This window comes from Saccoglossus kowalevskii, chromosome 1, assembly GCF_978046115.1.
Source record: "Saccoglossus kowalevskii chromosome 1, keSacKowa6.1, whole genome shotgun sequence".
In the NCBI taxonomy this organism is placed as follows: domain Eukaryota; kingdom Metazoa; phylum Hemichordata; class Enteropneusta; family Harrimaniidae; genus Saccoglossus; species Saccoglossus kowalevskii.
Genome location: NC_140641.1, coordinates 3,101,619 through 3,115,403, shown reverse-complemented (window position 1 = coordinate 3,115,403; position 13,785 = coordinate 3,101,619). Strand labels below are relative to the sequence as shown.

Here is a 13,785-nt window from a genome sequence, read left to right as displayed (position 1 = left end):
GCCGCATTCAACCGGAACGTTGCTAATTCTACATCTACTAAATATAAAACACGGGACAAATATTACGTTCAATCTCACAAACCAACGACGCTGCGCTAAAGAAACGGGTGATATTATTTGGAGACAAGAGAAAGAGACAGTTAACACAAACTCTCGTTTTATCCTCTCACAAGATAGCAATAGCAATGCAATGGAAACACGTTTGAATTAGAAAAAAACATAGCTTCAAAGTTTAAATTTAGTAAAATCAGAAAACATGGAAGAACTCACAGCCTTCGTTTCTAAATCGTTCAACAACTCAGGAAAGAGTGAGAAAGACAAACACAGATCAGACAACGACAGTCACCGGCCAGCGACTGATAACCAAACCAATGAATCTTCGAAAGAAAGAAATGAAGCGGCTGATGACAAATTACACCTGGACAAACATGAAGTTATCTCTCATACCGAGCATGTAGATTTAGATGACGTTAGCCGAGACCAGGAGAATATGACGGACATTGTGATAATTGAAGATGATAGAGACGGTTACATGGCAGATTACACGGGTAAGACATACATATTTTGTCTCATACTCCACGGGTAAGACTTATAAATAGATATTTTATTTTACACCAAATGTTATAAGGTACAACGTCAACAAAAACAAACAATTTACTAGGATTTCTCTCATGGAAAAAACTCGTTTACTTTAGCTCACTGACATTGTAATGCAGCATTGACTTTATTGCCAACTGATTGGTTGTCACAGAAATGTCATCGTCTCTCCTTTCGAGTTTGGTATCTTGATATTGCGTGTGCTTAAATTCGGAACGTTTTTTTCCTGGTTTTAAAACGATCTATATTTCATAAATGTATTTTCTAGCCGTGCTTTTAATTATATGACAAATACTTCAGTGCCACATAATTTGACTGAATTAAATAGCATGGTATAGAACAGTTCTTTCATGTGTGTTTGATAATTTGAAAGTAACAGTTCTTCCATACATATGCACCATATATAGGATAGTTTTATCATATAGACGGGATGCAATTTAGAAGCACACTTTGATACATAGACGTTTCTTAACTAAATTACCAATTGCTAAAGCGAAATTATTTAAACATAAATAAGTTTACAACTGAAATTTTGTAAATAACCAGAGAACAATCATTACTAATATGTTCACCTGTGAGTAGAATATCATTCGTATAACTTACATTTTTCAGTTCCCATTTATCACAATAATCAATGAAATTGTTTAAATGATTCTGTTACCTTTTTTTCAATTCGATATTATACGTATATCATCCACAAAAAAAGTATACATACCACACTGTACATCGTCCAAACTTACTGGTTTTGAATTTACAAAAATGTCTGATATATAATTTATGTATATATTACACGTTTGTTACTGTTTGAGTGTATCCTTAGCTTGTCTTGACAGAGTAGTTTATGTCTAAATACATTATATACTTGTAATATATACACAAACCAACGAAACACTACGAATAAGACATATATATTAGTTGTATGTACGCATACTAACAATACTTATATATATTATTGAGACTTATTTACTAGTTCATGTACAAATACAAATTTTACTCCATAAATAACATTCACGTCGATGTATTGTAGTGTGCAATATAATCAACACGTTACGGAACACCAATTTCATTATAGTTCTAAATTATGACTGTTGTCACACGACCAACAGTTTTATTATGTTACCCACTATGTCACACATGGGTGCCTTCGCCTTGTCCTAAGATAGATCCACTCGAATTGACTGCGTTAACTGAATAATTTGACACATGTGCACTGTGTAAGATTTCACCAAATTAATAATAGTACATTGCCAACAGAATACAAGGTATATTTTACAAGTCACCACTGTGTGAAATATACACGTAAGAAACGCTAATACACATTTAGTCCCGGAAATTAACACACTGCGCGCGACTGTAAGCGGTCCAGACTTAATCATTAATACTAATTTTAATTACTTTCTGTGGGACGATGTAGTAACTCATAAATTTATTGAACAAAGTAATAAAACTAATATTTGTATCGTCTTTAGTGTTACTATTCAGACCTTTAATTATCACCGTGTTTCCCTTTCAACCAAGCATAACGCCCATATTCATTAATTTACAAAGACTATCGGTTCAGTAATCATATTTCTAGGTTTATTTCTATCCATCGCCCATAAAAAAGAGTAATTTATCTTCAAGTAGTAAAAAAAACTAATTGTTTATTTGGAGAAAAAATTATATTATATTTTCCTTTGCCTCGGAAGAACACTTAGCGATGTAGTGAAGCATACTAACATACCCGCTTATATGTCTTCATGGGTGTACACACATAGTGACATGGTGGTGCTGACTGACGTACCCGCTTATATGTCTCCATGGGTGTACACACATAGTGACGTGGTGGAGCGGACTGACATACCCTCTTATATGTCTCCATGGGTGTACACACATAGTGACGTGGTGGAGCAGACTGACATACCCGCTTATATGTCTCCATGGGTGTACACACATAGTGACATGGTGGTGCAGACTGACATGCCCGCTTATATGTCTCCATGGCTGTACACACATATTGACGTGGTGGAGCAGACTGACATACCCGCTTATATGTCTCCATGGGTGTACATACATAGTGACATGGTGGTGCAGACTGATATGCATTATGGCCGCCATTATGTATGCAGTGTGAGTGACATAGCTCTACAAGTAACAGGCATTTTTGGCAGTTCGAGACTTATATTCAACTGTCAATTTATACGGATTTATCAAGTTGTATACCGAGAAAGCAGTGAATCATGACTGACAGCAAAAGAAGTTCAAAATCAACTGTAAACGTTGATTTTGTGTACAACATTCCATCAAATACAGTGAATAACGCATCAATGGCAGAGATACAGGCTGATGAAAATGTACACATTGACTTCATGCAAGATATCAAGACTAATGAAGTGGTACCAACAAATATGAAGTTCAAAACTACAGCAGCCAGACTACCCAAGTGGATTGAGGCAGCAAAGGAAAAATATACAGATGAGTACTGTGTAAAGATGGGGTTGAAATCAGAATGGAAGGAAGTCAACTCAACAGGCAAGAAGGCTATACTCATTCTGTGGAAGGATAAACAAAGCAGTAAGGAACATAAGTATGTTGTATTAACCTTTTTTACTAAAGGGGGAGTGATGATACAAGGAGAAAACTTTGAGGACTGGGTGAAGAAAGACTACAATGAACTGAAATTAAGGGTGGATAGTAATGAAATCAAAGTCAGTGTAAACAACAACCAAGGTCAAGATGGTGAACAAACTGATAGTGTTACACAGGCAATGGAATGTACTTGTGAAGGGGACAAGGTCACACAACAAACCATCACCAGCAGTGTGAATCAAGTAAGTGATGTGATCATGATGGATGGAGAAGGAGAGAATATACAACAAACTACAGACAAGCAAAATAAGACCACTAACAAAATAGGACAAGCCATTACAGAAAAACTTTATAATAACTTAGAGAAAAGACTACATGATACTGAAACATGCATTGAGGTCATTCAAGAGCAGTTTACAGAAATTATAAAAGGAAAGAATGTCATGACTGATCAGTTGAAGGAGATAGAAAATAACATTACCAGCATAAAACACAAATGTAATTGTAAGCAAGAAAACAGTGCTTTAAAATCAACCATAAATGCACTTGTTGAAAATAATGGAAAATTGAAGAGGGAAATGAAAGAAAAAATGGCAGCATTGGAAAATAAAGAGAAGACATTAATTACAGAGAGACAGGCTTGGGAGAAAAGATTAGATAAAGAAATCAAGTACAATGCTAGTCTGTTTGATAAAATGAGAGAAGAAAATACAAGTCTGAAAAATCTAGTGGAAAGTCTAACAGTGAAATGTGGTGCTCTAAGCACTCAATATGACCAATTATCATTAAATTTCAACAAGACATTGGAGTGTCAAATCAACAAACAACATCATTCAAATGAAACAAATCAACTGGACATGTACAAAGAAATGGAGTTGAGGAATGGGTATGAGGTACTAACATCACTCAATGATCAAGATGATACTGAGGAAATGGCTGATAAGATTCAGCAAGAACCAAATATAGAGAAGCAGACACCAATTCAAGATCAAGGTCTCCAGGAAGTTAATTATAATGCGTCAGTTACGCCAAAGATAGCTGCAAAACATATTTTGATTGGAGACTCAATCATAAAAGGTGTAAACATTGATAGGATGTATGGTCCAAATACATCAAATAAGTATATCACTTATACAGTAGATGAAGCATTGAATAAGTTGGAGGAAGTGTCAGCTGATGATACTCAGGTGATATCTGTGGTGTGTCATGTGGGCACCAATGATTTAGGCAATCATAATTGTGAATACATCATTTCACAAACCAAGAAAATAGTCAGCGCTGGAAAAAGAAGATTTCCCAAAGCAAGAATAGGAATATCAGCAATTCTACCAAGAAGAGGAAATGATGGTATCAATAATGATATCAAGCACATAAATGATGAAGTGAAAGATTACTGTCACAAAGAAGATTGTGTATTCATAGTCCATCATAAACTATCACTCAGCAAACATTTATTTGCTGACGATGGGATTCATATCAATACTGATGGTGTCAAACTATTAGTAGCAGATATGAAAAGGTCGATGAGGGGAAAGGATACCAAAAACAGATCACACTATCAACACAGAGACAGACATCCAGCCAGTCAGCCAGTCAGTCAGCTAATCTACAGAGGTAACAACATACACCATTATGTAAGAAACGAAAATACCACAAGAAAATATCAACCTGCAAACAAACAGCAAGAGAGAACCCAGCAGCCGCCAGTGTATAACAGTATACTCAATGACCCTAGACGGAGCAATGATGGACAGTTAGCGCATAAATTAATTGACTTTTTAAAGAGTTTTATATAATTGTGTAGAATGAGCTAAAAAATTGCCAATTACAAGTAGAGCTAAGCCAAATCTAAACACATAATGTGCATAACAAGCAATATTGCTAAAACTACAGAGAATGCATTGTCATTTATGACATGGAACATTCAAAGTATTAAACAAAAATTCCATCATAGTGATTTTCAGAACGCTATTAATCCCTATGATTTTGTAGCATTAGAAGAAACATGGTTAGATTCAGTAGACGATTTTTCTTTAGCAGAGTTTAGTTATATTCGTAGTGATAGAAATAGAAGTAAATTAGCGAGACGAAATTCAGGTGGTGTAGCACTGTTTTTCAAACATAAATATAAACAAGGTATAAATAAGTTAAAAACAACAATGAATGATGTGATATGGGTTAGGTTAGACAAAAATTATTTCCAATTTGAAAGGGATATTTTTATTTGTGTTGCGTATTTACCACCAGAAAACTCGTCTATATTCAGAGAAAAAACAAATAATACTTTTGAAGAATTGGAGAAAGAAATAATTTATCATTCACTAAATGGAGATGTGATTGTAATGGGAGATTTGAATGCACGAACAGGGAGACTAGATGACTATATTTCAGATGATTCTGTAGATCATATACCTCATCCTGATTACTATGAGGTTGATCATTTCAGGAAAAGACTAAATAGAGATGACAATATCAATTCATATGGTAAGAAATTGATTGACCTTTGTTTATCAACTGACTTGAAAATAGTCAATGGAAGAAAAATTGGTGACTTGTATGGAAATTTCACCTGCCATTCTTATAATGGTTCTAGTCTTGTTGACTACATATTGGTACAAACAAGACTCTTTGTAAAAATCCAATTTTTAAAAGTGCATTCAATATCCTACTTATCAGATCATTGTCCGCTAACATTTTCAATTAGTTTACAAAACAAAATTGAAAATGATAGCATAAATAAAGATTTGAATCAATTCCATATGAAATATTTGTGGGAGTCATCCTCAACTGAAAAGTATCAGGAAGCCATACAGAGTGCAGCAATGAGATCCAAAATAACACAGTATTTGCATATGAGTTATGATACAGATGACGCTGTGAAAGGGTTGAATGATATTATATATAATGCTGCTGATATGTCCCTTAAAACTTGCTCAAATAGGTTAGTTAGTCATAAGCAAAGACCAAAGAAAAAAACAAATGAAAAATGGTTTGATAAACCTTGTTTTATAATGAAAAGAGAATTTCAGGGAATGAGTAAGTTGTTAGTTAAACACCCAAGGGACCCATATGTTAGAGCTAGGTATTTTCAGCTAAAAAAGGAGTATAAAAAATTAATTAAATTTAAAAGAAGATCATATAAAGAAGCACTTCTAAATGAGTTGAACCAGAGTGAAAAGAAAGATCCTGCAAAATTTTGGAAAACAATAACAGAATTAAAGACCTGTAGTTCATTACCAACTAACAATGGTATTAGTAATAGTATTAGTGTAGATGCATGGATCAAACATTTCTCAAATCTGAATAAGGAGTGTGAAAACGACTCATCTTTGGATGCAGATATAAGGAATCTAGAAAATATAGACATTAATGTAGAGTTAAATAAAGAAATTACATCAGATGAAATTACAAAGGCAATTAGACAGCTGAAAAAGAAAAAATCACCAGGCAAAGATAAAATATTAAATGAAATGATTATCTATGGACAAACAGTATTGAATACACCTATCAAAAAACTATTCAATATCATTTTAAATACAGGTAAATTTCCAGATAGTTGGCGAAGTAGCATAATCAAGCCAATCTACAAGTCAGGTGATAAGAATAATCCAAGTAATTATAGAGGAATAGCACTGTCAAGTTGTTTGTCAAAACTATTTACATCTGTGATTAATAGTAGACTTCATATACATGTTGAGCAAAATAACATTTTAAATCCATGTCAGGCTGGTTTCAGGCCAGGTTATAGAACAACAGATAACATGTTCATTCTTAAAACAATAATTGATAAATATATAAATAATAGGAGCAATACCAATCAAATAAACCAAACAAATGGTAAATTAAACAAAGTATTTGTTGGATTTGTGGATTTTAGAAAGGCTTTCGATAGCATATGGCGTAAAGGGCTCTATTACAAATTATTAAAAAATAAAATTAATGGAAAAATATATAATGTAATTAAAAACATGTATAATGATGTTAAGTATAGCATAAAATTAAACAATGGATTAACAAATGATTTCAAATCACTCAGAGGGGTGAGACAGGGATGTAACATCAGCCCAATGCTTTTTAACTTATTCTTAAATGATTTGCCAAGTGAGTTAGATGAGTCATGTAAACCTGTTAAGCTAAATGATATATCAATTGGTAGTTTATTATATGCAGATGACCTTGTGTTCATATCTGAAACAGATTCAGGTTTACAAAACTGTTTCAATAAATTATCTCAATACTGCAGTAAGTGGAACCTTGAGGTAAACACTACAAAAACAAAAATAATGGTATTCAATAAAAGTGGAAAATTATTGAACCATAAGTTTATCTTTCATTATAAAAATGAAGAATTAGATATAGTTAGAAATTATAAATATTTAGGCATAGAATTTAAACCTAGTGGAAATTTTGATTTAGCAAAAGAAAAATTATATAAAAAGGCATTGAAAACTTTTTTCTATATTAAGAAATTAATTACTACATCAACTAATATAAGTATACCAACTTGGATAAACATGTTTGACCATGTAATTCGACCCATTCTGACTTATGGATGTGAGATTTGGGGTTCAGAAAAATACACAGATAGAAGTTACCCAGAAATGCTCAACCTTAAAATGTCTAAAATGTTACTACAAGTTAATCAGGCGTCAACAAACTTAGCGGTGCGTGGTGAACTGGGCAGACAACCAATATCAGTCTTTATAAATAAAATGATGATTAGATATTGGCATAATATTTTCAATACCAAAAAACACATCCTAATAAATGATGCAATTACATGCAATATTAATAATCAGCTAAAATGGGCAAAATCAGTACAGGAAATAATAGGAAGTGAAATAAATGGATTTTGGAGTAGAGGTAACAAAAATATACAACAAATAAGTAGCCAAATAGAAAAGAATTATATTGAATTATGGAAAAAACAAATAACCTCAAAAAAATCATCATCAGGTGAAAATAATAAATTAAGAACTTATTGTAAATTCAAAAATGAATTCAAAATGGAACAGTATTTAACACAAATTAAAGACCCCCACTATAGAAAAAGTATCTGTAAATTCAGGATAAGTGACCATGGTCTAATGATAGAGAAGGGTAGGCATGTTAGACCAAAAATAAAGTTTGAAGAAAGGGTATGCAAAAAGTGTGATACGGATGCAGTGGAGGATGAATTCCATTTCCTGATTGATTGTCCAAGTCATAAAAATGCAAGATGTCAGCTGTTTGGAAAAATTGCTCATATACATCCATATTTTAATTTGATGAAACCAGATGACAAGTTCATATACATTATGAGCAATGTAGATAAGGAACTTGCGAACTATATTAGAAAATGTGGTGCATTTTAAATATATATATCAATATTTCATAATTTTAAATATGTATTTATTTAAACTACATATTAATTTCTTCCTTTTTTTTTAATTTTAATTATTAGTTTAGCACTTGACTGTATGTTCTCTTCAAACAGAATGATGTCAATAAAGAAAAGTATATGTCTCCATGGGTGTACACACATAGTGACGTGGTGGAGCGGACTGACATACCCTCTTATATGTCTCCATGGGTGTACACACATAGTGACGTGGTGGAGCAGACTGACATACCCGCATATATGTCTCCATGGGTGTACACACATAGTGACATGGTGGTGCAGACTGACATGCCCGCTTATATGTCTCCATGGGTGTACACACATATTGACGTGGTGGAGCAGACTGACATGCCCGCTTATATGTCTCCATGGGTGTACACACATAGTGACATGGTGGTGCTGACTGACGTACCCGCTTATATGTCTCCATGGGTGTACACACATAGTGACATGGTGGTGCGGACTGACATACCCTCTTATATGTCTCCATGGGTACACACATAGTGACGTGGTGGTGCAGACTGACATACCCGCTTATATGTCTTCATGGGTACACACACAGAGTGACATGGTGGAGCGGACTGACATACCCGCTTATATGTCTCCATGGGTACACACATAGTGACGTGGTGGAGCGGACTGACATACCCGCTTATATGTCTCCATTCGGCGTGTTCACGCAGCGATGTTACATAGTGTTGTCTGTTAACAGGCTTGTACAAATTGCGTTTCTTGACTCAATTGAACCGTAACCAAATGTCATCTGATGTCATACATACTGCGCAATTCCGTACCCAGGCAAGGTCATAACAAATACTATTACAATTTGTTACTGTTGCAAAAATGTTTAGGTCTGCCGCGTGTTTCTTAGTCACCTACTATACGCGTGTTGTCTATGTGTGTGTTAGTCGCTTTTGATTTTGTTCTATGTATGATTCATTGTATGCGATATTAAACTACGTTCTTTATCCACTTGGGTAAAGCATCAATAATATTTATCGGCTCTGCTTACACGGGTACAATGCTACCAACCGATGCGTGAGACAAACATTGCGAATCGGAAGTCACATGTTCTCGTTTAGCTGAATGCCATAAAGTCAAATAGAGAATTCATTTTTCTTGCTTGATATTGTTTTGCTGGCCCGAGTGTCTGGTAATATTGAAAATTATGTTCAGCATTTTTAGCATAGGAAAAAAAAAGTGTCAGGCTAACAATGTGCCCATTACTGGTATTTGGCAGACACGTGGGACAATCGCTTAAAAATCTATTTTGATGAGTTGCTGTTAATTATTTGTTGACATAGTGTTACCCCAACCATTCACAAATAGAAGACACTGTTAGTAACACTACCCATTGTACCTTAAAAAATGCGTATATTCCTATTCGAAATAGTTCGAAACTTTTAGCTTACAACTCCAGCAAGTAAGGTATTGAAACACGAACGCCCAAAATGTCTTCAGGTATAACGTTTTCAAACTACACAGAGAGCTAGATCTTATATTTAAAAATATATAATTATATTTATATATATTACTGTGTAGTTTGTATCACAGAGACCTACGATACTCCTTTTACATGCATATGAATAATATCTACACATACTTATACGACCGGTTATTGTTAACGTAACATACTTATATATGTGGTATTTATCATGTACGAATTTACGACATTCTCACATGAACACGAGAATTTCTGATGAACATGAACATTTTCTTATTCGATGTACATTTGAACTTGAAAATATATGAATTGTTTCCATCGGCTAGTCGAGTATGTATTCATTGGTGTAACATAATATTTTGTTTAAATATGCTGGGCAAGATTATTCACGAATTTGTAAGTCATAACAGCCGTACAAATTCAATGCAATAAACCAATGGAATGTTTTTTATTTTTAAATTTATAAATGTGGAGGTTACCCCAAACCGTACAACAATAATCGATTAATCAATGGCACAGCAATTGCTTCGTGAACAACCACCGTCGCATGCATTGAGTGGACAAAAAGGCTCCGACTTTGTAAGATACAAAATAGAAAAGTTCGTAGTATGACAGTAGTATAACAGAGACATTGAATAGAAAAAATTCTTAGATATGTGAGTATTCGGAATAATAATGGATTAATAATATGTATCATTTTAATATTTTGTAAAATTATAAATGGTTACAAATTGATGCGATTCTGAAAGTTTTGCATGTGCCCGTTTATTTGGTTTTAGTAAAATTGTACTTCATTGATTTGAGACAAGTCTCCGTAATTAGCAAACCCAAGTGGTGGCCATAAATGGTCACTGAATACAGAAACGCTTCATTAATCCCTATCTCGAATATTTCTCACTACTAACCCGTCCTTAATTGTAAATGTATTCTTTATAGCCGCAAAAGTGTATATTGATCTGTGTGCGATGCGACACCTTGGGCTATTACACAGTATGGATAACACCACTGGGAATTGGTTTAGAATCTCGACCTTACTAATTAAGACATCGGATCTTGGCAAATGAGACAAAGACTACCGACGCCGCTAGCAAGGAAGTCAACTTGTAAGATTGAAAAGGGTCTTCTTCATTAGTATATGATGTTAACCCTCTTTGCCCTATAGGCGATTTATACCCAGTAGTTATAGGACTCCGTGGTTGTCAGTAATAACAGTTTCACCCTTAAAACTACATTTTCGCCACATTGTACGAAACAGGAGACAAATTAAAGATGTAATAATTTCTTATCTCAAACACTATAGGACAGAAGTCAATGATAGCATCTATAGGAGAAACAGAGCAGGACGATTCACTATTATAGAGAACTACATGTGCAGTACTATTCATATAAAGAAAACTATAATCTCAGTACTTTTCCCTTTTATAGAGAACTACACCTACAGTAAGATTCACTTTTATAGAGAACTACACCTACAGTAAGATTCACTTTTATAGAGAACTACACCTACAGTAAGATTCACTTTTATAGAGAACTACATGTTCGTCTCGTCGACTCCACATTTTGCGTTGGTTCTTTGTCGGAAATGAGTGAAATATAACGAGTCAGAATAGATTTCGATAGTGATTTCTTAAGTGTATAAAATAAAAACGTGTCATTGAACCCCGGAGGTACTCTGGGAAACATAGGTACATAGCAATGGCGTACGTTGGTTATTTTCCCCCGAAAATTCTTAGATATGGGTCCACTTTTCCAGAAAAAAATCTTTCCAATGACTGGATAAAAAACTAAAAATGTAAGGTTTTTGGGCCAAATACTTACGGAAATGACGCAATTTAAACCCAAAACGTAATTTTACTCAAAAGTGACTGTTTCACTCCAAAATAACATCGTTTGGTAATTTGTTTTGACCAAACTCTCTTTTGGTGAACTGTCCCTTGGTATCTAAATATATTTCATATTCAAGTTCTGCCCCCCCCCATCGATATTTTTTTATTTTTCAGTGAATGTCTGAACAAATGACCCATCAATACTACCATTTTCTAAATAAAGAGATTTGATAATAATAATAATAATAATAATAATAATTTATACGTAACCTCCATTTATTAGACTAAGTAGGTTTGTTGTACTCCATTAAAGGTTGTGAAAAAATCATCCGCATTTTATGTATTATATAATTGTAACAGTTTGACAGTTTCTGGAATGTCATTTACAAAAATGTTAAATATGACCCCCTGTCTAACCCTACAAGCTGAATAAAAATAGTTCGTGACAATCGCACTTGTTTTAATAACATAATTTGTACAAACTTTCACTAGTTGAATAAAATATAACTTTAACTCCAATTGTTTGTAACTTGTATAAAATACCCTTTCCCCAAATACTGTGAAACGCTTACTTAAAATTAACGAAACAGTTCAACGTGAAGAATAATCTAAAAACCGTTAAACCTAAAGCACATCTGAGGACAATCACGTCACACACCATGCTTTGTAACGTCGCTATATCAGCGTTCCGTCGGGTCGTGTTAGTCCCCAGCGCTATACTTGTGTGCCGCTGGGATTCGTGTAATAGTAATAATATTAATTGTTATTGCATCCTCTATGGGACTTTGATTATAAAATACAATAAAGGTATAGAAATGAAAAAATAAAATAAAATTAAAAGAGAATAAAATAAAGTTATCAATAAAATATAATAAATTAAAGTAATGTTTTCATTGATTTTTAGACAGTTGGTAGTATTCTTTTTAAGTTGCTCTCTCGAATATTAAAACAATCATGGATGTACTCAGTAATTTGATGAACCATTTTTATACTACCATTGTTTAGTATTGCAACCATTTTTTTGTTGTCAGAAAGTTTGGGAATCAAAATTAGCATCAAAATGTTGAGAAGGTAATTTAATTCTTTTTTATAAAGGCCGCATTTCTAATTAATTTAATTGACAAAACTGACATTTTATTTTTGAAATGTCAATACTTTTGTGTCTTCCAGTTTCATAGCACAAATGTGTCGCCGGGTGGGGTGGGGTGATATTTTCAGCACTATGCTGAAATTGTAGTTACTTTTCCATAAACTTTTGTTTTGCTAATAAAAAGACCTCATCTAGCGGAACAAGTGTATACTGTTTTTCAGTAGAAGTATCGCATCGGGTATGTTGGCAATTACGATTTCAAGATATTGATATACTAATATAATACAATTTGTTGTAGATTCCCCTAAAACGAAGATAGAACGAGTGACCATTGACATCGATGATGGTGATTCCATACAACAGACAAAAATGAAACAACGAAGAAGTCGAACCAATTTCACACTGGATCAATTAAATGAGTTAGAACGACTTTTCGATGAAACCCACTATCCTGACGCATTCATGAGAGAAGAATTGAGTACCAGACTGGGACTATCCGAAGCAAGAGTACAGGTAAAATCCACACTATTCTGACGTCACATGCCATATTAAATTATAGCATTGCATAGCCATATGAAATCATAACATTACATATCCATATTAAATTATAGCATTACATAGCCATGTGAAATTATAAAATTACATAGCCATATGAAATTATAGCATTGCATGGGCATATGAAATTATAGCATTGCAGAGCCATATTAAAATATAGCATTACATAGCCATATGAAATTATAGCATTACATATCCATATGAAATTGCAGCAATACATAGCCACATGGAATTATAGCATTGCATAGTCATATGAAATGATAGCATTGCAAGGTCATATGAAATTATAACATTACATAGCTATATGAAATTATAGCATTACATA

General features: G+C 33.6%; 2 protein-coding genes across 2 annotated transcripts in view; both read left to right on the top strand.

Moving 5' to 3' along the window:
- The first annotated feature begins 256 nt into the window (after positions 1-256).
- On the top strand, positions 257-13,345 carry LOC146750318 (uncharacterized). Its single transcript, XM_085502905.1, has 3 exons — positions 257-548; positions 13,204-13,290; positions 13,326-13,345. Exons 1-3 carry the CDS (start codon positions 257-259, stop codon positions 13,343-13,345), a joined length of 399 nt encoding a protein of 132 aa, XP_085359031.1.
- Positions 13,305-13,785, top strand: part of LOC146750317 (short stature homeobox protein-like) — a 39,242-nt gene continuing 38,761 nt past the window's right edge. Inside the window, exon 1 of the mRNA XM_085497578.1 lies at positions 13,305-13,418. Within this exon, the coding sequence (XP_085353704.1) occupies positions 13,368-13,418 (51 nt within the window). The 5' untranslated portion in view covers positions 13,305-13,367. The remainder of the gene's footprint in view (positions 13,419-13,785) is intronic.